Here is a 25,676-nt window from a genome sequence, read left to right as displayed (position 1 = left end):
TTTCATGCAAAGATGGGCACAATAAAGGACAGAAATGGTATGGACCTAACAGAAGCAGAAGATATTAAGAAGAGGTGGCAAGAATACACAGAAGAACTGTACAAAAAAGATCTTCACGACCCAGATAATCACGATGGTGTGATCACTCACCTAGAGCCAGATATCCTGGAATGTGAAGTCAAGTGAGCCTTAGAAAGCATCACTATGAACAAAGCTAGTGGAGGTAATGGAATTCCAGTTGAGCTATTTCAAATCCTGGAAGATGATGCTGTGAAAGTGCTGCACTCAATACGCCAGCAAATTTGGAAAACTCAGCAGTGGCCACAGGACTGGAAAAGGTCAGTTTTCATTCCAATCCCAAAGAAAGGCAATGCCAAAGAATGCTCAAACTACCACTCAATTGCACTCATCTCACACGCTAGTAAAGTAATGCTCAAAATTCTCCAAGCCAGGCTTCAGCAATATGTGAACCATGAACTTCCAGATGTTCAAGCTGGTTTTAGAAATGGCAGAGGAACCAGAGATCAGATTGACAACATCCGCTGGATCATGGAAAAAGCAAGAGAGTTCCAGAAAAATATCTATTTCTGTTTTATTGACTATGCCAAAGCCTTTGACTGTGTGGATCACAATAAACTGTGGAAAATTCTTGAAGAGATGGGAATACCAGATCACTTGACTTGCCTCTTGAGAAACCTATATGCAGGTCAGGAAGCAACAGTTAGAACTGGACATGGAAAAACAGACTGGTTCCAAATAGGAAAAGAAGTACATCAAGGCTGTATATTGTCACCCTGCTTAACTTATATGCAGAGTACATCATGAGAAATGCTGGGCTGGAAGAAGCACAAGCTGGAATCAAGATTGCCGGGAGAAATATCAATAACCTCAGATATGCAGATGACACCACCCTTATGGCAGAAAGTGAAGAAGAACTAACGAGCCTCTTGAAAGTGAAAGAGGAGAGTGAAAAAGTTGGCTTAAAGCTCAACATTCATAGAAAACTAAGATCATGGCATCTGGTCCCATCACTTCATGGGAAATAGATGGGGAAACAGTGGAAACAGTGTCAGACTTTATTTTTGGGGGCTCCAAAATCACTGCAGATGGTGACTGCAGCCATGAAATTAAAAGACACTTACTCCTTGGAAGGAAAGTTATGACCAACCTAGATAGCATATTCAAAAGCAGAGACATTATTACTTGCCAACAAAGGTCCATCTAGTCAAGGCTATGGTTTTTCCAGTGGTCATGTATGGATGTGAGAGTTGGACTGTGAAGAAAGCTGAGCGCCGAAGAATTGATGCTTTTGAACTGTGGTGTTATAGAAGACTCTTGAGAGTCCCTTGGACAGCAAGGAGATCCAACCAGTCCATCCTAAAAGAGATCAGCCCTGGGATTTCTTTGGAGGGAATGATGCTGACGCTGAAACTCCAGTACTTTGGCCACCTCATGCGAAGAGTTGACTCATTGGAAAAGACTCTGATGTTGGGAGGGATTGGGGGCAGGAGGAGAAGGGGACGACAGAGGATGAGATGGCTGGATGGCATCACCAACTCGATGGACGTGAGTTGAATGAACTCTGGGGGTTGGTGATGGACAGGGAGGCCTGGTGTGCTGCGATTCATGGGGTCGCAAAGAGTCGAACATGACTGAGTGACTGAACTAAACTTAACTGGATGGACCTAGAGATGGTCATGCTAAGTCAGAAAGAGAAAGACAAATACTGTATGAGATCACATATATGTGGAATCTAAAATATGACACAAATGAAGCTATCTATGGAACAGAAACATGAACACAGGCAACAGATTGGTGGTTGTCAAGGGAGAAGGGGTTGGGAGAGTATCGACTGGGAGGTCGGGATTAACAGACATATGCTTTTATATACAGAACAGATAAACAACAAGGTCCTACCGTAGAGCACAGAGAACTGTATTCAATCCTGTATGATCAGTCACAAAAGAATATATACAAAAGAATGTGTGTGGGGGGGAGGGGTGGGTGTATAACTGAGTCACTTTGCTATATAGCAGTAATTACTAATAACACATTATAGGCCAATTATACTTCAAATTTTTTTTTAAGTTTTCATTCTTTAGTATAAAGAAGAGATAGTGGCAATAAGAGAAATCGATCCCAAAGTGTTCTAATACCTAATGTTGTAGGTGAGGAAAATATCTCACTATAGAGGAAAGACTTATTTTTAAGCATACTCCCTTGAGCATTTTAGAAGACTCTGAAATCACTCAGATATCTGAGTCATCAGCTGTGCTGGATTTCTTGAATTGTACAATGAGAAACTGCCTTTATGCTGATTATCTCACCTCACAAGGAAACAAACAGTCTGATAATGAATAAGAGGGAAAACATGAACGTGTGCCCATGATTATCACATGAGTTGAAATACAGTGAAAACTGAAGTCATAAACACCTTAAGAGCTTACAGGAGTACACACACACACATATAAAATATATCCAATTTTCAAGCCATTTGTCAACTTTTGTCACCTTTGAATGAAATAAATTCTTCCATTGTGGATAAGCCAGTATGCAAAAGGAGAGAAAAGTTTCACAGATGATAGTAAATATGAACGGATATTCCACTATTAGGGATTGATTCTTTTGGCTTCGCCTGGGCCTTCTTTTTAAAGGTGAAGTACTTGGGGAAGGTTAACAGGGTGAACCAGGTCACCAGGGTCGCCATGTTTTAGTGTGATTAAATCTAGTTGCAGCATGTCTCCTAACTTATATTACATAAGGAAAAAATGAAATGGCATGGTTGGAGGAGGAAAAAGTAGGAGAGGGGAGTGATTTTGAAAAGTGTTGTGCTAACAAAGTGCACATGCGTGCCTTGTACACTGAGAACTTCACACGGACGGGAAGCTGAACAGGAAGGGAGGGAAACTGGCTAAAGGGCACAGAGAAAGAGGGGTCTGCAGCGCCCACGAGCACCACAAAGCAGAGGCTCATCGTGCCCCGTAGCTGGCACACACATGGCAGAAGGGGTAGTATGCCAGCCCAGCACCTGGGTTCCCAAAGGATTGTTTGTTGAATTGGACCTATGGAGGGCTAAAATAACTTTTCCTTATTCTGATTTACAATCCTAAAACCAAAAGAATATTAATTTCACTGCTGCCTGGAAAAATTAAAAGACATAATCTCCAGTGTTGGAGAAAGTAGATGGAAATTCATATGCTTATGTATCTTTGAGGGAGGGGCATGAGAACAATTTAACAGAATTATCCAAATTTAAACTGTGCATATCTCTGATCCAGAAATTTCATTTCTAGAAGTCTATCTTGCAGAAACATTAGCACAAATGTGTAAGATGTTTTTACTAAGATAGTGTAGCACTAAGTGGAAAACTGGAGATATCTGAAACAATCTATCAACAAGGAAATGGTTAAGTCACTTGTAGAAGATATGCCTATACAATTCTAGACAGCAATTAACAGGTTACAATACATCTATATATATTATCTTGTTTAGAAAAGGAATAAAAGTGGCTGAGTGAAAAAAAAAATATTGCCAGGTAATATTTATAGTATGATTAACTATTTGCACTGAAAGATGGATGAGTGGGTACAGTGAATGGATGGACAGATAGATGGATAGACAGATGGATGGGTGGGTGAATGCATGGACAGAATAACAGATGGATGGCCAGACAGATGGACAGATGAATAGACGGATGGATGGATGAATAGACAGATGGACATGTGGATGGACAGATGGATGGACAGATGGGAGAGTGGACAGACAGATGGATGGGCAGATGGAGGGAGGGAGGGTAAGTAGGAAGGAGAGAGGGAGAGAGTAGGGAAAGAGGGGAGGGAAGGAAGGCTAACATGGATGAAAGGCAGAGACAGGGGTGCATCCTACAGGCCATCGATACAGCTCATCTGCTGGGCTGGGAGGAAGGGAACAGGCGAAGGTCTTCCATTTTACAGGTGTTATATACTGTTGGATTGTCTGTATATTTGATAAGTGACATATACTACCTTTGTCCTTAAAATCACTGAACATGTTTCTACACTGCAGGAAACGTGGGTGCCCTCCTTCCACACTGAGCCAGCTGCTGCACTTCCCCGGCGGGCACTGACTGAGCTGGGTTCCAAGTGTGGGGTGTCCTCACTGCCTCTACACCGCAGTCCTCCTCAAAAGTGACAAAGGGTAAGTGCCCTTTAGACAAATCCAAGGAGTGAGCGTGTGCACATGACCACTTCAGCTGACTCAAAGCACGGCTCTTCCCGAATCACACAGCTTCCGCCCACCGCTGGACCAGTCGTTCTCAAACTTGAGCGGCGTCAGAATCACCCAGAAGGCTTGTTTAAACGCAGACTGCTGGACGTGCACCCAGAGTTTCTGGTTCCACGGTCAGGCTGGGGCCTGGAACCTGCACTTCTATCAAGTTCTCAGGTGATGCTGCTACTGCCTCTCCAGGCCCTGCACCTGGAGAACCTCAGTGAAGAATCATAATGTGGCTCCCAGGAGCCAGACTGGATACAGACCAGAGCTGACCCTATCACCCCTTAAGCCCCTCTTTCCAGCAAGTAAGGGGGCCTGTGAGCCCGCTCCCAGCACCAGCCATGGAAGGACGTACCTGCGCCTGCAGACTGTTCGAAGAGGAACACTCACCTTCGGAGAAGATGATGTGGTCATTGCACTCTTCGGAGCTGCAGGAGCACATGAAGAAAGTCTCTCCAGACCCCTTTCTTTCCTTCATGATACACTTTGAAGAAGCAGCATCGTCCAGGACAAATCCATGGTAGGCAATCTTGGGGTCGTGGCAGACTGTCTCCAGCGTGATGTTCTCATCATTCTTCCTCCTGGGTGCAGAGAAGGCAGGTGAGTGTGACCCCAAGGAGGCGGTCTGGGCCGTGTCAACCTCAGGACGTCGTCTCTAAGTGGTGCTGCCTCCTGTCACTCACAGCTCCATCTCTCACAGCTCACCCGGCATCTCCCATGCCTTCCCACCCACTCCACTTTTCCCTTTGCTTATCTCAGAGCCCACTTAGGATCATAACATGAGGGTTGTCTCGGGGACTAACTTGTTGGGAAAGTACACTCGAAGCCTTAATTCACTCATTCAATCATTAGAGGGAGGGCGTGGGGAAAAGGAGATGGCTAGGTCCTGGGGGTGACTCTAAACCTTCCTTCCTGACCGCCCTGTGAGGCTCCCAACACATCCCTAGTTTGCTGGACAGAATCTAGCTAAATTATTCTCAGGGAGTGTGTCTGGCAAAGAGGCTGCGGTTCTGCTCTTTTTGTTTGCTGGGCCCGGGGCTCTGTGAGTGAGGGCACCATCCCAGCCAGCAGCTGGTGGGGCTGGAGACAGAAGAAACTTCTAGATGAAGAACTGTGGTTTCCTGCATGAAGAAAGGGACATGAGGGAAAATACAGAGCGACGTGGGAAAGAACTGCAAGGCGTCCTTCCGTGCCGACACCATAAACCGAGTGTCCCTGCGCACCGCACACTTGGAGCCCAGCTCAGCAGAGAGCCGGGAGACTCCCCCACCAAAGTTTGCCGTTTGCAGCAACGTGGATGGATTTGGCGAAATTATGCTAAATGAAATAAGACACAGAAAGACAAGTACTGTATGATATTGCTTATATGTGGAATCTAAGAAACACAACAGAACGGTGAATGTAACAAAACACAAGCAGATTCACAAAGAGAACTAATCAGTGAGGAGCTGGTGGGAGTGGGAGGCACAAACTGCTGGGTGTAAGGTACACTCAAGGATGGGAATATAGGAGTATTTTCTAATCATTGTAAATGGAGGGTAACCTTTAAAAACTGCATAAAAATTAAAAAATAATTTTGAAAATCACACTTAAAAAAATCCTTTCCTTAACCCCCAAGTTATTGGGAGGTCTTGAGGAAAACAGTGGCCGTGAAACAAGAGGCCCTCCTTACCCCATAAGGTGTGGGCTGTGGAGAGAGCTCAAGGGCTCTCGGGGGGAACACAGGTGGGTGAGCACACAGGTGTGTGCTCATCCGTGTTGGGGGGGGGGTCCGTGTTTGATTTTGGTAACGAAATGAAGGCACGCCGAGTCCCCCAGGCTCCCAGGGAAGGGCATGGTACTGCTCCTCTGCGAAGCTTCCAGAGGCCCTGGGATGGGACAAGGAAGAAACTGGGAGCTTGAAGAAAAGCCGCTCCAGAGCCCTGGGCCGGTTCTCTCTGAGCCCTCGCCTTCCACCGCCACTAACCGCAGAACTGGGACCGCAGGGAGGGGGCTCAACCTCGGTACCCGAGGCAAAACAGAAGCACAGTCACGGATGTAGAAAACACATGTGTGTTACCGGGGGCGGGGGTAACCTGGGACTGCGTACACGCTACTATACGTGACTGACACCAGTAAGGACCCGCTGAGTAGCACAGGGCCTCGACTCAGTGCTCTGTAATGACCTATATGGAGAAAGAATCTAAACAAGAGTGGGCGTACATATACGGATATACGCAATCATGTATGGGCTTCCCTGTTAGCTCAGATGGTAAAGAAGCTGCCTGCAGTGCGGGAGGCCCAGCTTCAATCCCTGGGTCGGGAAGATCCCCTGGTGAAGGAAATGGCAGTCCACTCCAGTTTTCTTGCCTGCAAAACCCCATGGACAGAGGAGGCTGGCAGGCTACAGTCCATGGGGTCACAAAGGGTCGGAAGCTACTGAGAGACTTCACTTCCTTCACTACATATAGACATGCGTTAAAAAACAAACAAACAAACAAACAAAAAAATAAAACTTGAGGCTCCGTAAGGTCCTTAAGGGCTTTCTCCACTCAATGTTGTAACAGCACCCCCCGGACAGACAGGGCCCACTGTGCAAAACATTTTGGATTCACTGAAGGACAGAAAGGAAAAATACAGGGAAATAAACACAGACTTCTTTGTCCTACAACTGAAGAGACTGTCAATATCCATGACAAAAGAACCACAGTAATCAAATTAATATTGGTTCCAAAATATTTCTATCCTTGAAAAGGACTTAAGCATTTCACTTAGTGAGAGTGCACAACTGGCATTAATTCAACAAATGAATGAATGAAAAGAAGACTGAAATGGATCACAGAGAGCAGTCTTCTATTCACCCACTCGGCTGCTTCTAACATAGACTTGTGTCTGAGTGTGAGGGCCCGGGCACACAGGCTCTGAGGCTGTGAGAGCTCTGTGCAGGTGCTTTGGGGAAATGTCCCTTCAGGGAGCAAATCTGCACAGAGTGGGCAAGTGGTTCGCGATGTGGCCTCAGCTGTCCTCTGGGCGCCTGGGGGTTGCGAGGGCCCATCGGAGCCGTCCCAAGTTGAGGCAATGGAGCCCCTGCACCAGCCAGTCCTAGGCGGCTGGTCCCTGGACGCAGAGCGACTCCAGCTTGGTAAGTGCAGGGGCGGGGCCCTCCCTGGAGGGCGGGGTGGGGTCACAGGAGAGCGCCTGCACTGGCACCCCCCCTCTTCGCCTCTGGATGTGTCTTTCTGCAGACAGGCAGAAACAACATTCACTGTGCTTACTCTACATCTGAAACAAGGAGGGGGCAGAGCAGCCCACATGCTCCTACCTTCGGAGACAGCAAAGCATCAATGCCAGGAGCACGCAGTTCACGTTCTACCCCCTGCACTTGGACTAGGGGTAGGGAAACGCCCCTTAATGAAAAAGTCTGCTTTTGGTGCAGAAGTTAAGTTCTCATTCCCAGTGGCTCCATAAGCAAAGGTGAGCAGAGAACAGACACGGAGGAGGAGCCTGGGGTCACCCGGTCGGGATCTGAAGCTTTCTGCCCTGAACTGACCGGTGGTCACTCCCCCCCACTTGACCTTGGTCTGATGCTTCCAGAGAAGGGCGCCTGCCCCACTGGCAGGAAACCACGACTGACAGAACACCTCAGCTGACCTTGAGCTCAGGTGTGTCTGTCCATCCCCTTCGAAAAGCTGTGTGTCTCTCCAGCCTTGTAGGCTTCTGCACAACCATTTATTTACTGCATTTCCCACTCAAGAGCCCTTCCGCTCCCTCCGCAGAGCCCACGTCCTCTTTACTGGACTAACCTAGCTCCCTGCCCCTGCCAGCCCTCGGCTGGCATGCTTCTGGACCTCCCATCACACGTGTCCCTCTCCTCGAACACCACCTCTGTCAAAACCCTTTTGCAAAAGCAGGGCTCAGAGCTGGACACAATGCAGCTGGCAGGTAATGGCGAGCCACCATGACAGGTCTTGGCTGTGAACATTCCTTTAGCTCTTAAGAACCTGATTCATGCCCCGGTGGGTAGGGAAATGTGCCAGGCTCTCAGATCTATTGTCCAGGCTGAGGGCACATGGTCTGGAGAAAGTCTTTGGAGACTCCTGCTCAAAGGAGCAGGCAAAGATAACTGGGTGGATATTCTCATTTGCTAACAGCTAGAAGATACAGAGCTTACTTTAAAAAACAATAGCTGAAACATTGAAACCATCCATATAAGTCTTCAAAATGTTACATTTCATCAACAAATGTATACTTTTTTTAATATAAAATGAGGACTCTCTTAATTATCACTGTTTTTTTAATCTCTGGCTCATACCTCCAATTCATAATATGTGTTAATAACTACGTGCTAATCAAATGATTCCCACTGTGTGTGTGTGTGTGCGTGTACGTAGCAAAACTGAGAAGATGAGGGAGGGAAGAAGAAAGAGAAAGAAAGGGAAAGGGAGGGAGGAGAGAATCTGCTCCCAGAGAAAGACGTGGAGTCTGGCCAGCGGTGGTGCGCTGCGGTGGCCAGGCTTCTAAGGAACGGGTTATGTCCTGACGCCCTGAGTCGCTGCTCCATCTCTGACAAGCGTGTCCCTCTTGCAACAGCCCAGCATCCATCTCTGTGAGAGAAGGCTGAGTCCGCCTCAGAACAGAGCTCAGGGCGTCACTGCAGGGTCCCCAGGGGGGGTCACTTAAGTGGCTGGCAAGCGGCAAATCCCTCTCCTTGACACGAGGAAGGGGTGTGTGTGTATTTGAAAGTGTACAGAGTATCTCGAGAAATTACACTGCGTAACTGAGAGAGAGGGTCTGAAGTGGGGGAAACGGGACAGATGCCGGAGAGATGAGACACGTGACTCCACATCCCACGAGCGCACACTGCTTGTAAGGGGCGGAGGGAGCAGCATTGAGAGGCACCCTCACCAGACAGCCACGCAGACCTCCTCCGGCTTCTCGCAGATAGCCGTGATGCTGCAGTTGCTCCAGCAGGACTTCTGGTTGTCACAGGTGGACGATCGCACGTCGCAGAACTTACACAGCTGTGACAGCTTGATGGCGCCGTTGTGGTCAGTGACCATCACGTCGCTGTTAACTGCAAAGAAAAGAGAGACGCACCATGCAGTGAGCCAACACAGCCCGCTACCAACGGAGACGCAATGCCAGATGAACCCGGGGCCACTAAGAATGAACGTGGAGAAAGGCTGCCAACACCTCCACAGCAGAGGAGAAGGCTGTGATGGAAGCCAGCGAGGGGTGGGGTCGGCTGGGGGAGGCCTGGCAACTTCTTGCCTCTGTCAGCGACCATCGTAATGCACTCCTTCCACCAAAACCTCCGTGCTCAACCCAGAGACAGACGGCAGGTCAGCCTACCACGTGGTACTGGGTGCTGCGGAACGTGCTCTTAGAGGAAGTGATAGTTTAGCTGGTGGGTGGAGATGAAAACAGACCAGGACAGGGCAGTTCAAAAGCGAGGCAGGCACAGAGGGCGCGGGAGCCCGACGAGAGGGCGGCGGGCAGACCCGGGCCACGCAGAGAGCAGCTGCCGCATCTGCAAAGGGGGTCAGCCGGCTCAGAGCAGACCCTGGGGAAGAGGGCAGACTTGGCCACTGCATTCCTGACCTATACTCACCAGAGCATCAGGGTGATGCTCTTCTTGGCAAAAGCCTGGCTCTGACTTCTCCCTATTGCCCTGAGCCAACTCAGCTGATAAAAGTGTGTCTCCCAGACAAACACACACACATACACACACACAACACACACGTGAGTGCCAGTGAGCTCCAGCTCCGGGCTCTGCTGCCTGCCCCCTCTCCGCCCTCTGCCCTCCCAGCACCACCGGCTGCCCGCTCTCTTCACTCACTCCCCTCGAGGACACCAGGGCCTCTCCTGGGGGAAGCCGGGCTCCCGCCTGCCTCAGGTCCTGCCCTTCCTCTGGTCTTCACCTGCCCTCTTGCGCCTTCCTGGCCTCTGTTAAACATCACCGCGTGGTCCTAAGGCAATCAACATAGGGCTTCGTCTGATCTTCTGCACATTCCCCACCACCCAGTGGCTTCCAATCCACACCAAACGCAAGCTCCATGCGGCCCTCTCTGCCTGTTTCCACGCTGCCTCTCCAGGGCCAAGAAGAGGGGCTATCGCACAGATGCCATCCAAAATGTGTTGTGCTCAATGGTAACCAGCTAATCCACGAAGGAGCAAACACAGAGGGGCACATCTGGCTCTGCACCAGGCAGGGAGGGACACAGCGCTCCGCTCACCCCAGGCAGAGTGCGCGAGCAAACGTGAGACTCCTTCACGTCCACCAGTGACATGCTGAGGCAAACTGTCCCTGCAGCACACGCCACGCTGAGGAGCGCCGACAAGGCCTGGCACCCTCGCCCCTCTTCTTCCTCTGTGAGGTCCTCTGCCATTGGCAGTGCTGGCAACTGAAAGTGTGAGCCGGGAGATGGAGCCCGGGGTATCCTCAACAAACGTGAACTCAAAGCCCCTTCTTGCTAGACGAGAAAAGACAGGGCGCCCGGGCGCAGGGGCGCAGGACCAAACCCGCCCTCAGGAGGTGGGACGGTGCTTCTCAGGCCTGAGCAAGCCCTCCTGGTCTGCCCCTGCGTTAAGGATGCTCCGGCCTGAGGCCAGATGCACAGCTTCAGGGCCCTCCCCCACCGCTCCCTGCCCATGAATTCTAGTCTGCCATTGACATTTTGCCACGCAGCCTTCTGTCGCTTGGGCAAAGCACCTGTTTCCTGGGTCTCTAAAAATAAAAACTTACATAAATTTAAGATTTGCTTTCTTGTGGTACAATAAATATAGAAGCAAAAAAAAAAAAAGAAAAAAAGCCCATTCATCCCTCTCAGGCCTCAAGTCCATTTCAGGAAATGTATTTTGAGGTAACAAACTATTTTGAAATTCTCAATGTCTCCCGGACCAAGAGCTCTAACTAAACTTAGCTAAAAATACAGGCTGCAATGTTCTCTGAATCTTGCGTTCCATTTGGGACTAAGACAACAGGGAAAAAAATATACATATATATATATATATATATGTATATTTTTTTCCCCCTACAATGGTTAGATTTGGATCCATTTGTGAAACAGCTAATTTAACCCTTCGGGCTTCCCTAAAAGACATGGGCAAGGAAAAAAAAAAAGCCAGGCTGTCTTCTGTTTATTTGATTTTTTTTTTTTTAATAGAGTAGCTTCAGACAAACATCTATTTGGTTAGAAGGCTTTGTTGCTTTTAAATATAACATCAAGCCTCCAGGACTTGGAATTCAGCCTTCCAGCATTTTAGGGTTTTAGCCTCTATTAGTGGTTATCAACTTTGGGGCCCGTGCTGAAATCCATCCATCATTTAGGGTGCTTACACATTCATGGAATACTCCGCAACCCCGCAGACACGCTGATTTAATTATTCTGGAGGGTGGCCTGGGCACCAGGACTTTTAGAAGCTGCCCAGACAATTCTCACATGCAACCAAGGCTGAGACACTGACACGATGACATAACCAGCACAAAACAAAGCGGCACAAACATACCCTCCCCGTACACACACACACACACGTAACGCCTGTGACAGTGGAGGGCAGCCTCTCAGCAGAGCCGGGGGAAACACGCACCAAAGCCTCACGATCCGCACTCCGACACACTGCTGATGCAAAGGAGTCCTTCCCCGCGCCGGCAAATCTTTTTCTAGCAAAAAGCTAAGAAATGGGACAAAAGTGACAGTCAGAAGAGATGGGAGAGCAAGACAGTCAGACGTGACTGGTGGAGAATGCAGCAGCAGCAGCCACATGTGTGGACAAGCAGAAGTGCTTTAGATCTGATGCCTGCAAAACAGTCCACAGGGAAGAGACAAAAAAAAGTGTCATCCCAAAAACAGAAAGAAGAGGAGAAGAAGAAAGAAGGGCCAGCAGACTGCAGGGTTAGGGGGCCGGGCCTCGGGGAGCTGCCTAGCCTGGCTGCCCGGTGGGGAGGATTTGCGCCGGTGAACTCTGGGGAGAGGAGAAAGGCCAATTTGACCCCTGCTTGGAGGCACGGCCTGTGGAGGGAGGCAGCTTGTGTGCACCCCACCTGTTTGTCAAGGTGTTCAGTTATCACAGAGCCTCCTAAGTACCCGCAAGGAGGCCCCATTTTCCTCTTTGTGACAGTAAAAGCTACCACTGCTAAGGTGAATGGACTTTCTAGCTTGGCAGCTTTTTTTCTTTTTCAGTTTGAAAGCCTTGACACAGGGCATAGTCTCTGCCATGCCCCCAGCCCTACCAGCCACTCCCTACTAGCTGACCAGGAGGCTCCTGACCTGGAGCATCTGCCAGCAAGGAACTTCTAACCTCTGCTCAAAGCCAGCACTGTCCTCTGTGAACAGGAGCCCTGGTGGGGCAGAGAGCTAAGTGCAGGGACGCAGCGCTCTTCACACCTTTGTTGGGAGCCACCTAATCATGATAAAAGATTTCTGCTCTCACTCTGGAGCGAAGGGGTAGAGAGAAATGCATACAAACTTTGGTTCATCGCTTCACTATTCCCTGAAAGGCTGTAGTCCCAGGTGAAGAAACCTAGGCCCACTCCAGAGTCGTCACAGGTCACTGAGAACCTGCTGGACAGTTCAAGGCTAATTAGAATGGGAGGCAAGAGCAGCGGGGGGAAGGAGCTGGGGCAGGGGGATATGGTCATTCACTCCACATACGACTGCCTCTGTGCATTCCAGTCCATGGGAAAAGAATGGCAACCCACTCCAGTACTCTTGCCTGGAGAGCCCCAAGCAGAGGAGCCTGGTGGGCTACAGTCCATGCGGTAGCAAAGAGCCGGACACACTGAGCCAGCATGCAGCATTCTCCAGAATGAGAAGATCTCTCACCTAGAAAGCCACCCAGCAAAGGAAGTGAGCGAAGGCGGCCTCCCTTTAGCACATGACGATCACATGGACCATCACATGTCACTTCTTTTCACACAGACCCATGATTCATGGCAAGACCTTCAGTCTCGATCACATCGCCTTCCTCATTTTAGAGCACGTTTTCCCCAAACTTGCTGCCTAGAGACCTTGCTGCCAGATCTTAAGAATATGAATAAAGTAAATGCTTAGCTGTGTCTATTTCTAGAACAGTACTGGAGAAGGAAATGGCAACCCACTCCAGTGTTCTTGCCTGGAGAATCCCAGGGACGCGGGAGCTGGTGGGCTGCCGTCTCTGGGGTCGCACAGAGCTGGACACGACTGAAGCGACTGAGCAGCAGCACTGTTGTCTTTGAAGGTCAAAGATGAGCAGCCTAATAAGGGTTAGATTATTCCATAAAAATATTAAGGATTTTGCATACAAACTGTGACTGCATACCTTTTGGAATGGTGTCTACCGTTAGCTGAACTATTAGGTAAAGTCTCAAAATTCCAGAAATAATCCCAAACATTTGGGCAGAAATGCATTTGGGTAGCTTTGAATTCCTGCATCTATCTACTGTCATTTTACAGCATGTTTTGAGGGCACTTAGAAATTCATTTATTCTACAAACACCTGTGGATGTCTTGCTTTGTGCTATAAATTTCATAGCAAGGATTATTAAAACTGATATAACCAAGTGCAGCATCTCAAAGAATAATCCAAGGCAACTGGCGAACAGAACCACTATGACTCACAGCAGTGCTCCTCTGACACTAACAAGCACACAAAGCCCCTGCGGACACGCTAAACCCCCCCGGGTGCGTTTTCTCTGTGTACTGGCTCATGAAATGGCTGGGATGGCCAGTCTGGAACTTCCAGCAGGCCAGCAAGCTGGAAACTCGGGCAGGAACCAGTGTTGCAGTTTTCAGGCAGAACTCCTTCTCCAGGAAACCTCAGTTCTTGCTTGTATGTAAGGCCACCCAACTGGAGGACGCCCAATCACGTTACTGAGGGCAATCTACTTCTCGGAAGGTCAGCTGATTGTAGCCGTCAATCCTCTACTTTCGCAGCAAGCCCCAGGCTCCCGTTTGATTAGAGATCGAGCACTGGAACCCCGCCAAACACTCACAGGTTCCGCCCCTCCTCTCAGGTAGGCACTGACCCCATGCTCAGCTGACGCTGAAGCTGCCCGGTCACTCTTCGGGCAGTCTTGTGCAGAACCCAGCTTGTGGCTGGCCATGAGTCCCCTATCTCCACTCATTCTGGATCTAGCAAAATTGAATACCAATTCCTCACCATTTTTCCAGCCATGCTCTCCTATGACAGTTCTTCCCATCTGCTCTTCTCTTGAGCCTGCCCCCATAAACGATCGTGGGCCCAGAGGCTCTGATCACCATATGGTCCCAGAATGGAAAGACTTGTTCTCGGCAAGAAGGTTTTCAATTGCAGTTGGCGTTTCAGAGTCAGACACGGAGGCTACCATCTGGCAGCCAGCCACCACGGTCTGCAATGCAGGCAACAGACACCCAGGGCCCCTGAGACCAGAGGGACCAGTCTAGGGGCCTGTCACACGCGTTCTCTAGCCCAGAATGAAGCACCGAACAACCGCACAGGACCCTTCATATTCATAATGAAAAGAGAGACATTCTCCAGTGAGTCAAAGCCTTTGGCCAATTGCTATAAATAAGTAAATAAATACACCAAAAAGACACCTCATAATTAAGCCAGAGATAGTTGAGAAAGATCTTCCTTCTCTGAACATCTCCTGCATACTCGGAACTTCTAACACAAGGCAATACCTTCTTTATTAGCTTTAAAATTGTATTTTAACCCTCATCCCTTAAGTAATGATAAGTATATTGAAAGCAGGAGAGGAGGGGCTTTTCTCCAATGACAGTCCCCCCGGGTCTCCGGGCACCAGGAGCTGTTCTGGAAAAACCACCACAAAGGTAACTGGGAGGCCAGAGTCTGCACAGGAAAGACTCAGAGACACTGGCCTGAAGGCATCCATGTTTCTCATGCAAGTATTTTTTGCAACGATAATACTCCTTAAGGACCCTCCAAGCATGACCTAATCCATACTCTAAAATCTATTTGAAGAGGCAAGGAGATCATTCCTAGCAGTCAAAAGCCTAGTAAGAAAAGACACCTATTTTTCTACATTGAAACTGCAGACTACATGGTCAACAAGCAGGGATTCATCAGGTCTCTGAAATCCTCTCCACACAGAAAGAGACTTAAACATTAGGTGGGTCCCTGCCCTCCTGTGGCTTACGTACTAGATAGAAAGGCAAGGCTATCAGATGCAACCAACTTGCTTTCCGTGCAAGCATGAGGTCAGAAAAGGACAAAAAGCTGATACAGGGATAGCCAGATTCATGGAGGAGCTTATTCTTAAAGGATGGGTGGTTTTCAGAGGCATGAGAGTACAGAAAGGCACTCTGACTGGGAGCAGAGCGTAGACCACGAGGGGCTGAGCAGAGCGCGGAATCCAGACAACACAGGGGCAGGATCTCTGGAGACAGAGAATTATTCAACAACAATTGTTGTTTTGACAGATGGAGAGAAGGAGAGCCACAGGGATGTCCGAGGTTTACACAGCTCATAGCATGGCTTGACCAAAACTAGATTTACAAAAGACAAGGAGAGTGAGGAGGCATAAAAAATGTCCCAGCAGAAGCACAACAGGCAACAACAGAATCTGATTTTGTCTACCTAATCTGTTATGAGACTATAGGAAAGGACTATTCCATTCTCATTAGAAGGACTGTTGCTGAAGCTGAAGCTTTAACACTCTGGCCACATGATGTGAAGTGCCAACTCATTGGCAAACACTCTGATGCTGGGAAAGACTGAAGGCATAAGGAGAAGGGGGCGACAGAGGGTGAGATGGCTAAACAGCATCCCTGGCTCAGTGCACGTGAGTCTGAGCAAACTCTGGGAGACGCTGAAGGACAGGGAAGCCTGGCGCACTGCAGTCCATGGGGTCGCAAAGAGTCGGACATGTCTGAGTGACTGAACAACAACAACACTCTAAGAGTGAACTGAAGAAACTCAAGCCTGGTTTAAAAACTTAAAAATCAGGAGCTGGTGAATAAACCCCTGAATCTGGACAGCTGCAGGCCCTCTGCCCTCCTAATACAACTCCAGTCTAATGTCACTGTTACGGAGATAACTCTGAAGCCCTGGAAGGTGGTGGGGGTGTGTGTGTGTGTGTGTGTGTGTGTGTGTGTGTGTGTTTATGTCTGTAATAATTCTCCACCCTCTGAGGTGGTGTGTGTGTGTGTGTGTGTGTGTGTGTGTTTATGTCTGTAATAATTCTCCACCCTCTGACATGTTCAACCGAGGGAACTTAGCTTTAAGGATTTCTTTTCTTTTTTTTTTAGCCTTTTTGGCTCATGAGTTTAACACTTCACTATGGATCTATGGATGGCTTTAAGTCATATAAACATAAATTTGTATTCCCCAAGCAAGCAAATTAAGGAATTACGGGATCTTTCAAAGGGATTAATTCTATAGAGTACTTTAAATTGAAAACCTGATTGTGCCTTTGAACTAGGATTTTTAAATTTTGATTTGCAAGGAACTATTAAAGGAGTTATATACATATAAAACTAATAATATATGTTTAAGACAAGCTAGAGCTGAATAGAGTGGCAAACATAAAACAACTGAGTAGGGATTTCACCTGCTTCTTCCCTGTTTTACACTCCCCAGCCCCACGAACTCCAAATAACTCCCAAGCAGGCAGGCTCTGTTTTCTGCTTATCCCTGAATTTCTTGGATCACTGAGGAATGGCGTACAGTTTGAGTTCTCAAACAAGCTGCTGAATTCGCTTTTTTTTTCTGATATATGTCCCAGAATCAGGTCACATATCAGGTGACAAAACGCAAACATTTAAAATGAGTCTTGCAGATGGAAATATCTGTCTTGTTGCCAGAGGCAGTATTTCAAAATACAGGCACTTCTGCCTGTTCAGAGAGCTGCAGCACTTTTAGGTCTCCCAACTGTAACAGAGATCTCATGGATAAAACACTCTTCTGAGAAGGCTGGGCAGAGGTGAGCAGTCTGCAACAAAAACCACCGTCCAAACTTGCCAACTTTAGTTCATCACTGAGAAAGCTGATTTTTAACAGTGCGTTTATCTGTAGCGCATGAATCCTAACTGTAGAATTTTTGAAATGAGCCAAAACCCAAGAGCATGCCGAGTGCGGCTGAGGAAAAGAGGGAACACTGACAAACAGGAGCCCACATCAGCGCACGTGGGGTCGTTCACCGAGCGAAGAGCAGGCTGTGGCGCCACTTCTCAGACCATCAACATCGTAACCATCCCACTAGGAAGGGCATGAAAGTCGGCCTGTTACAGAAAGTAATAGTAACAGAGAAAACAGTTCTCCTTCAGGTGATATGACTTGACGATGGGCTGTAGCAACAAGGAAAATAACACAGAGATTATTGAAAATAAAAGATGATTAACTCTCTTAGTGACAGTCAAAACAACATGGTAAATAGTCTGATGGAGGCAAGATAATGAGCACGGATTTATGGAGTGTTATCACATTCCAATTCAGCTAAAATCATTTATTACTTAGCAGAAAAATTAGCCAACATAAACAAACATGCATTATTTATCTGCCCTGGAAGAGCCTTCATATTAACCTTTTATGGAAAGGTTGGACAGAATAGAGCATGGTTCTTTCTGCAAGATGTTTATGATCTGACAGGAAATTAAAAACATGCACAAAATGATTTTTGCCAAAAGAACTTTGAAATAGTCTACCCAAAGATATGCTTTTCCATTAAGTTATTTATTTATGAATTAAACAATACTTTAACTCAAAATGCTGAGGCAACTGAAAGCAAAATGCCAGAACTAATACAAAATCCCGGTAGGAAAGGATTTTTTAAAAGGTAGCAACTATCTGACCATCAGAAAAATAGGTATTTGGGTTAAGCTGTTTGCTTCAACTAAGTAAGGAATTTGGTCTGAGTATCAATTTCCTGTGAGATCCAGCTTTTCATTCCTAAATTTCTGTGGCCGTTTTTCCCTAACTGTCTTTCAAAATGTGCTTCAGTGTCCTGGTGCGCGCCCAGTGCTGGAAAGGTCTTTCAATTACAGTTTTATGACGTATGTGAAAATATCAGTCAAAGCAGATAATTCCCATATTTGTGATCTGGAAAAGGGCCGGAAATGCTACTACACTCAGGAGAGATACTCCTTTAGATGGTGAGTCTGGTTCGAGAGGCTGGGTTTCTGGCAATGAGGGAGCCTGGGGCTGGCCCAGGCTGGGAGATGCCGCAGCCGAGATCACCACGTCGGGTGGGAGGTGGGGATGGCAACCAGATATGGCTTAAGTTCTGTTTCAGATGTGAACCAAGTCTGAAAATGAGGAGATGTTACATGAAAAGCTGGATTTCTAACTGGATTTAAGAAAATAAAAAGACGGGGCAACAATGGGCCACCTCCCCTCACGATAACCGCTATCTGGAGGGCAGGGTCGGCACCCTCGCGGTGGTGCAGAGCATCTGTACCTGCGCCTCCTCCCAGCTGCTGCTCCGCGGCTCCAGCCTCCCTGCCCCACCCTGCAGCCATCTAAATGTTTTCCATTAGTGAGTGTTTATCATGTCCATTCAATTCTCTCTTCCATTACTAGAGGTTTCACAGGAATGTAAAAATTTGTGATGAACTCTCTACTATGGATATTTTACAATATGCATTTGCTTCTCTACTCTGGATACTCATATTTCAGTTCAAGGAGAAGGGACATTTTCTGCTTCAGAAATCAGATCTATGCGATCTAATACTATTATTTCTATTATCACCATTTACTGGATGCAAGCCAAATGCACAGTCCAGTGCTAAGTGCTGTGATGATTAGTTCATTTACTCATCACAAATGCCATGGAATTTTCTCATCATCATTTTATAGATGGGGAAATTAAGGGTCGAAGAGGTGAGTAACTTACGGAAGGTCAATGAGAGACAGTCAATGAGAGACAAAGCCACAGGTCATATGTAGGCCCTCATCTTTCTTGCTTTGAACAATAAAACAGCGATTCCTGCTACAGAGGTCTAAGAGCAGAGGTGTACGCTCATTCCAGCTGAAGGCAAAGACCCTGAATGCGGCCAGCTGGAGTTGAGGGGAGCAGGTAGAGGGTGGGGGAGCAGTAAGCCTCTTAGAAGGCAGCTTTGGTTCTCTGCAATTACTTTGCTTATAATAAGGGCAGGCTGGTAAAGTCCAAGACTTTTCAAGACAAAAACGTGAGTGTGAGTTCAGGTTTGGGGGTCAGCCACTTAACTTCTTAGAACCTCCATTTCTTGATCTATGAAATGGTACTTTTTAGGGTCAAGATGGAAAGAAAACAGGCTTGACATACATGTAAAAGCCATCTAGACAGAAGAAGTGCCACACAAGCACTCTCTGGGGAGAAAAGGAACAGAGCAGGCAATGCTCTCTCTCCGTTACGAAAATTACAGGAAAGGCATGCCAGTGACAAAGATAACTAAGAGTCTGGTAAATCTATTCCCAGTTATCAACTGGATGCAGCAGCCTGATGACTTCCAAGAAATCTTTCAGGACATCTGAGTGAATAGACAAAACGAAATATAATAACTTTTGTTACTGTGATGCTCCCAAAGCTTTCAGAGATAGAATGGAAACAATCATTGTTACCAAAAGGTTTCCAAGAGTGCTTAGAGTCTTTTAACAATCCTTCTAGAAACAAAAAATGTGGTTTTAAAATACTGTCTATAACCAGCTTAGATCTGGCAAATAGGTAGTAAGCTGAAGGTCAAGTTTTCCAATCCTCTGCTGACCTTTGCAAAACATTCAAGAAGCCAGAGCTGGTCTGCTTCGGCTTTGAGTCACCTAGTGTGTTATCTGGCAACGTGCTGATAAAATTAGTGAATTTCAACATTCAGAGATGGGGAGGCAAGGAGGCACTTTAAGATTCTGGAATTCTAACATGCTGAAATACGGTTATGGCTGGCTCTCCTTCTCAAGCGAAAGACCCGGGACGCTTAGGTTCACAGCGGACAGAAAAGTGGTGAACACAGACAACAGCCTGACTAGACTTTTAAGTGTCTAGTAAGAGGGGCTCCATGCCATTCAGACATATGGAAAACACTATTCCTTAACCTCTTTTCCTTGAGGCCATTTCATCACGTAAAAATTCACGAGGGGCTACTGCTCCCCGTATCACACTGGAGAACCGGCCAGGCAGGGAGCGGAGCAGGCTCTAGAAGACCACAGCAGGGCTCCAGGCTCCCAACCAGTCTACACAGCTCATCCTCGGACCAGTCAAATACTGTGCTGAGCACAATGATGTCTCAAGTCCTTTTCATTTTGGAAAACATTCACAGTTCCACCCCCAAAATCATGAAAGCTGAATAATTCAAACATGTCCCAGCATTGACCCGGCAGCCCTCCTTAAATGCCATGAGATGTCATGTTTCCATTCACGAGAGAAACGGCTTCAGGACTCTCACTTTGCTGTGTATTCTCTGCCACCATGGGCCACTTCTCAGCACACTGCTGAAGGACCGCATCCCCCCTTCACGCGCACAGACACACACCTGATCAGGGCAGCTGACCTGGGCTTCTAAGAGCAAAACCAGAGTGTCAGCCGCGCATCACGAGAGTGGAAAGAAGGAAAATGTTGTCAGGGGACAGAGGATCACTTTCCAGTCAGCCCGTAGAGAGGCCTTTCCACCAACTATGGGGGATGAGGAGGAAGTTCCAATTTAGAACAGAGACTTTTACTGCTAACTGTTTACTCCAGATCCATTTCCCCAGCTCAGCTTGAATGATAACTGACAACAGGAATGGCTACACTTGACCCTTCTGCTTGCTCAACGCCTTGCTTATGTGTGACATGTAGTTACGAAAGACTGATGTTCTCACTTTACAGATGAGGGAAGTGTTTAAGTACCTAGATGAGGCTGGTAGGCAGAGGCTGGAAACTTCATGAGGGCAGGAATGTCACCTGTCTTGTTCCAGGACAGACAGCCTCAGCCCAGGTGGACCATATATCAGGGGCTCCATAAGTCTTGGCTGAGTTAAAGGCCAAAATTCAAAATCAAGCTCCTACTACTATGCCATCTGTTTAAGGTTGATTCTCTCCAAAATGCAAATTAAGGAAAAGAAAATACAGTCAATTTTAAGGAAATGAAAGTAAAGAGCACTCTGAGTCTCAGTGTTATGTGAACAGGGACCCAATTCTAGAAGAACTTGGCCATGGGCGAGGGAAGGGCGAGTGGGGCACCTTTACTGGATTAAGAGCAGCCAAACAAACCTTGGCTTGCTGGCATCGGAGGAGGAAAAAGCATGCTCAGGTTCACTTTGGCTTCTAAGATAACGCCACCCATTTTGAAACCCCCCTCTTCACGTCCTTCAAGCAGAGGAAGTGAAACTGAAAAGAAACAAGTTTCAAGCATTGTTAAGTTCAAGAAAGGACAACAAAGGGTAGGAAATTTGAAACAAAATGAGAATCTGCCCTTAAAGTGGGCAACTTGGCTTGTTTTCTCAAGGCGCAGCTGGACGAGAAAGTGAGGCGGGTCTCTGCCCTTCCCGGGCTGCCATGACCTTACTGTTACTTGCAGTAAATAGTGTGAAAGGCTCTGCGCAGGTAAGTTGCTGTGAGCCGCACCATGCTATCTTCCAACAAGTGACAAGTTAAAAGCCCCACCCCACCGCTGCAAGTCCCGAGAGCCCTGCAGTGGGTGAGAAGAGAAAGCAACATTTACATGATGATCTTTGTCAACAGGTTGCAGGAGGGTCAAGTTAGATCCCAATAGTCATTTTACTTTTTAAAGTTATTTTCTTTAAGTATAGCTGATTTACAACGTTGTGATAATTTCTGCTGCAAAGCAAAGCGATTCAGTTATCCAAAGATATAGTTTGTTAATATTCTTTTCCATAGTTCCCTGTGCTACACAGCAGGCGCTTGTTGATTTTCCATGTTACATATAATAGTTTGCCTCTGCTCCGTCTAGACTCCCATCCCCACCTCCCCCTCGGCAACCGAAGTCTGATCTCACAGTCTGAGCCTCACAGACTGTATGCTCGTTTGCGTCATATTTCAGATTTCACACGTAAGTGACAGCACATGGCATTTGTCTTTCTCTTTCCGACTTCACTTAGTATGATCATCTGTAGTTGTGTCCATGGTGCTATAATTGCATTAATTCATTGTTTTACGGCTGAACAGTATTTCATTGTATGTGTGTGTACCACATCTTCTTTATCCATCCAACAGTCACTTTAACCAGGAAAAACGAGAACCACAAGGCCCTAGAAGTGCATCTTATCACTCGGGCCTGGGATCCAGTGGGATGCTTCCAACGATGGGCAATGGTGAAGTAACATTCACCACAAGGACTAAGGGTGGAGCATGCAACTTCAACTTCAAAATGTTGTCAATTACCTTTGACTAGGAAGTCAAGCTACAGTTCTTGACTACAGTCAAGTTTATAGTTCTTCAGAAGAGTTTTATGCAAGCTCTTGTAAGCAGCTGACTTTGGTGTCTTTGATTTGCACTCAGTCTCATTCATTCAACCAACCCCGTGCTGGAGCAAAGGCCAAGGTGTGTAAAAAGCGGCATGGTTCCTAGGAGACTGAGAGAGCACATTCTATTCCATTTCATGGTCTCTCAAGACCTTGGTGGTGGTGGTTTTACTCATTAAGTCATGTCCGATTCTTGCAACCCCATGGACTGGAGTCTGCCAGGCTCCTCTGTCTATGGGATTCTCCAGACAAGAATACTGGAGTGGGTTGCATTTCCTTCTCCAGGGGATCTTCCTGACCTAGGAATCGAACCCAGGTTTCCTGCCTTGCAGGAAGCTTCTTTATTGACTGAGCTACAAGGGAACCCCCTCACCACCTTGGTCTGATCTTCCTACCTACACCCGTGCTGGTGCAGTCTGGCTCCATTTCTATGGAGCACAATGTAAGCCGTGTCTAGAAATGTAAAAAGGGAGGTAAACACGAAAGCCAGCAGGCGGTTGGGCGGGGGAAAGGTGACAAGCGGCCTCTGGTTTTAGGGCATCGGAACTGGCTGTTGCCTCCAACCAAAATGTTCTTGTTCCAGACACCTACCTTCTGCTCACAAGGACATGCCAATCGCTCTGCCCACATCCTGAACTCACCATCCCTGACACAGCAGCAGAGTCCCGTCTGCTCACTGGTACACGTGGACTTTGTGCTCCAGACTGCAAACACTGCCTGGCATGCAGTAGGCCCCTTCCAGGTTTCCATTTCCCTGAGTTCTCAAAGGCAAGCTTCATATGCCTTCCTTAGGTTCCAAGAGAAACCTTCTACCTTCCTGATAAATTCTCCTTACTTGTAAAAAATTAATACATATTTTCTGGAGCAGGAATAAAAATATACTCACAGAGAAAACAGGACAATAGAGACAAAAAGATGTACTGGACCCAGACATGGAGGTATGAACAGTAAGGGCAGAGTTGAGAGAAAATGAAAAGCTTGAGATCTGGTTGGTCAACATTAGCCATAATATAAAGAAGTCAGTTCAGAAGTCAAAGAAGGATAAACAACAAGGTCTCCTATATAGCCCAGGGAACTAACTACATTCAAGATCCTGTGATAAACCAGAATGGAAAAGAATGTATACACAAGTATAACTGAGTCACTTTGCTGAACAGCAGAAATTAACACATTATAAATCAACCATATTTCAATAAAATTTTAAAAAAAGAAGTCAAAGAGTTGACATTTCAATTTAAACTAACTAAAGCGAAATAGAATCAAATCTCCAGTTTCAAGCAGCGATAGCCATTTTCAAAAGGCTTAGTAGTCGTATTTGGCCAGGATAGATGTAGAGCATTTTTCATTACAGAAGAAAGGTCTACTGGACAACACTGATACAAAGAAATCCCAAAAGACCTGGGTTTCTCATCTTCCAAGGAGCTCTGAAACCAAAGGCTCCAAGGGACATGGAAGGAGAAGCAGGACAAAACAGAAAAGATGTTCCCCAAAGAGATGTGCTGACTGGCTAAGATGTCCTAGGAAATTAAAGCTCCATCTTGACTTCATAAGAAATGTGACTTGTATTAAATTTGTATTAAATGACTGCCCATGTGCAGTGTTACAGCTGAGGGAAGGACAGAAGACAGTCGTGAACAAGGGCTAGAGTTCCAGAGTAAACCCACAAGCTGTGAGTGGCAGCCGCAGAAGGTTCCAGAAGTGAGAAAACATGGACCTAACCAGATTTGCAACAGGCTGGTGCCTGGGAGGACTCACGTCAGCTGGCGCCACTCTCAAGATACAAATCCCTCTGTCTAAGACAACACTCTGCTCACAAAGTAAGGCCCATCTGACTCTAAGGTATCAAACAGTTCTTATTAAACCCCATCTCAATGGCTGAGACCAAATGCAGAGTGAGGCGCACAGATCACATTTCCACTCAAAGCCCACATAAGCCTACAGCAAGGAAATGAACATTTCAGGAAAAATACTAGCCTTTTTTTTTTTTTCAAAGTCTTTACAAGGGTGTAAGTCACAGCACGCCAAAGAAGGGGGAGCTCCCAGAAGAACATAGCAGAGAGGTGACCAAGGCGGGGAGTATTTATTCACAAGGGAAAATTCCAGTGCCCTCAGGGAAGTTTCTTCCCCTGGAGTCTTTTGAAGGAAGAGGAACCCAATGAAAAGCATTCCTTCAGGAAAAGTTTTCTCCCTGAGATTTCTACCTGCCTCTTTAACTTCTCTTTACCCGGTTTCCCAGGAGGAATGTTTTACAGTCTCTACCTTTCCCTGGGCAGAGATATTATGCATATTCTTCTCCTACAAGACAATAGTGTTTGTCCAGTCCTTTAAAGATTAAAACAAACAAATAAACAAACAAACAAAAAAACCACACACAGATAATAAGAGGGCTGGCTGTATCCTCTTATAGCAAAGTATTATAATTTAAGTGTTACTGCTGATGAGTAGTATTTCCATAAACATTAGGATATCATGGATCCAGGAAAGAGACAGCCTCTAACCAATTCCAAAAGACAGGAATGGAGAAGTGCAAATAATTCAGTCTGTCCCGCTAAGAAATGACCTGATTGCCCTCACTGGATGACTTGAGGAGAAGGGGAATTTGAAGGCACTAACTGTCCTGTCCATTATGGTAGCCAAGTGGGCAGCTCTATGTACATGTGGATACGTCCATTTAACTGAAATCAAATAATATTTATAATTCAGTTCCTTAGCTGCAGCTGCTACACTTCAAGCCATCCGTATGTGGCTAAAGGTTACCACAGAAGACAGCAAGCACAGATACAAGGTAAGGCCGCCACTGCAGAAAGCCCCACGGAGCAGGGCTGCTTACCAAGGTGCCTACACGATCTGTCTCCATGACCCCATGAAGAGTATGAAATAAAAAGCTCCCGGGATACCACGTTTCTGGGCTATTGGCATCCTTCTCCACCTAGTGAATTCCTTGCAGAGGTTTATATATGTTGTCCAATCAACTCAACCCCCCTGGGCGCAGGCATTCAAATGGCATTAGGTAGAAGAAAAGGATTCCACTGAGGCACTCAATTGAAACGCTACATTCTTCAGATTTCTAAAGGTATGAAGCATGCGTTTGAGGT

General features: G+C 46.9%; 1 protein-coding gene across 1 annotated transcript in view; it reads right to left on the bottom strand.

The window, feature by feature from the left end:
* Positions 1-25,676, bottom strand: part of TGFBR2 (transforming growth factor beta receptor 2) — a 92,595-nt gene that overhangs the window by 45,152 nt on the left and 21,767 nt on the right. The window contains exons 2-3 of the mRNA XM_055558314.1: positions 9,136-9,304; positions 4,642-4,832 (exon numbers count right to left, since the gene is read on the bottom strand). Of these exons, the coding sequence (XP_055414289.1) occupies positions 4,642-4,832; positions 9,136-9,304 (360 nt within the window). The remainder of the gene's footprint in view (positions 1-4,641; positions 4,833-9,135; positions 9,305-25,676) is intronic.

The sequence above is a fragment of the Bubalus kerabau genome, chromosome 20 (assembly GCF_029407905.1).
Source record: "Bubalus kerabau isolate K-KA32 ecotype Philippines breed swamp buffalo chromosome 20, PCC_UOA_SB_1v2, whole genome shotgun sequence".
In the NCBI taxonomy this organism is placed as follows: domain Eukaryota; kingdom Metazoa; phylum Chordata; class Mammalia; order Artiodactyla; family Bovidae; genus Bubalus; species Bubalus kerabau.
Note: the sequence above shows the minus strand (reverse complement) of the source record. Positions and strands in the feature narration are given on the sequence as shown.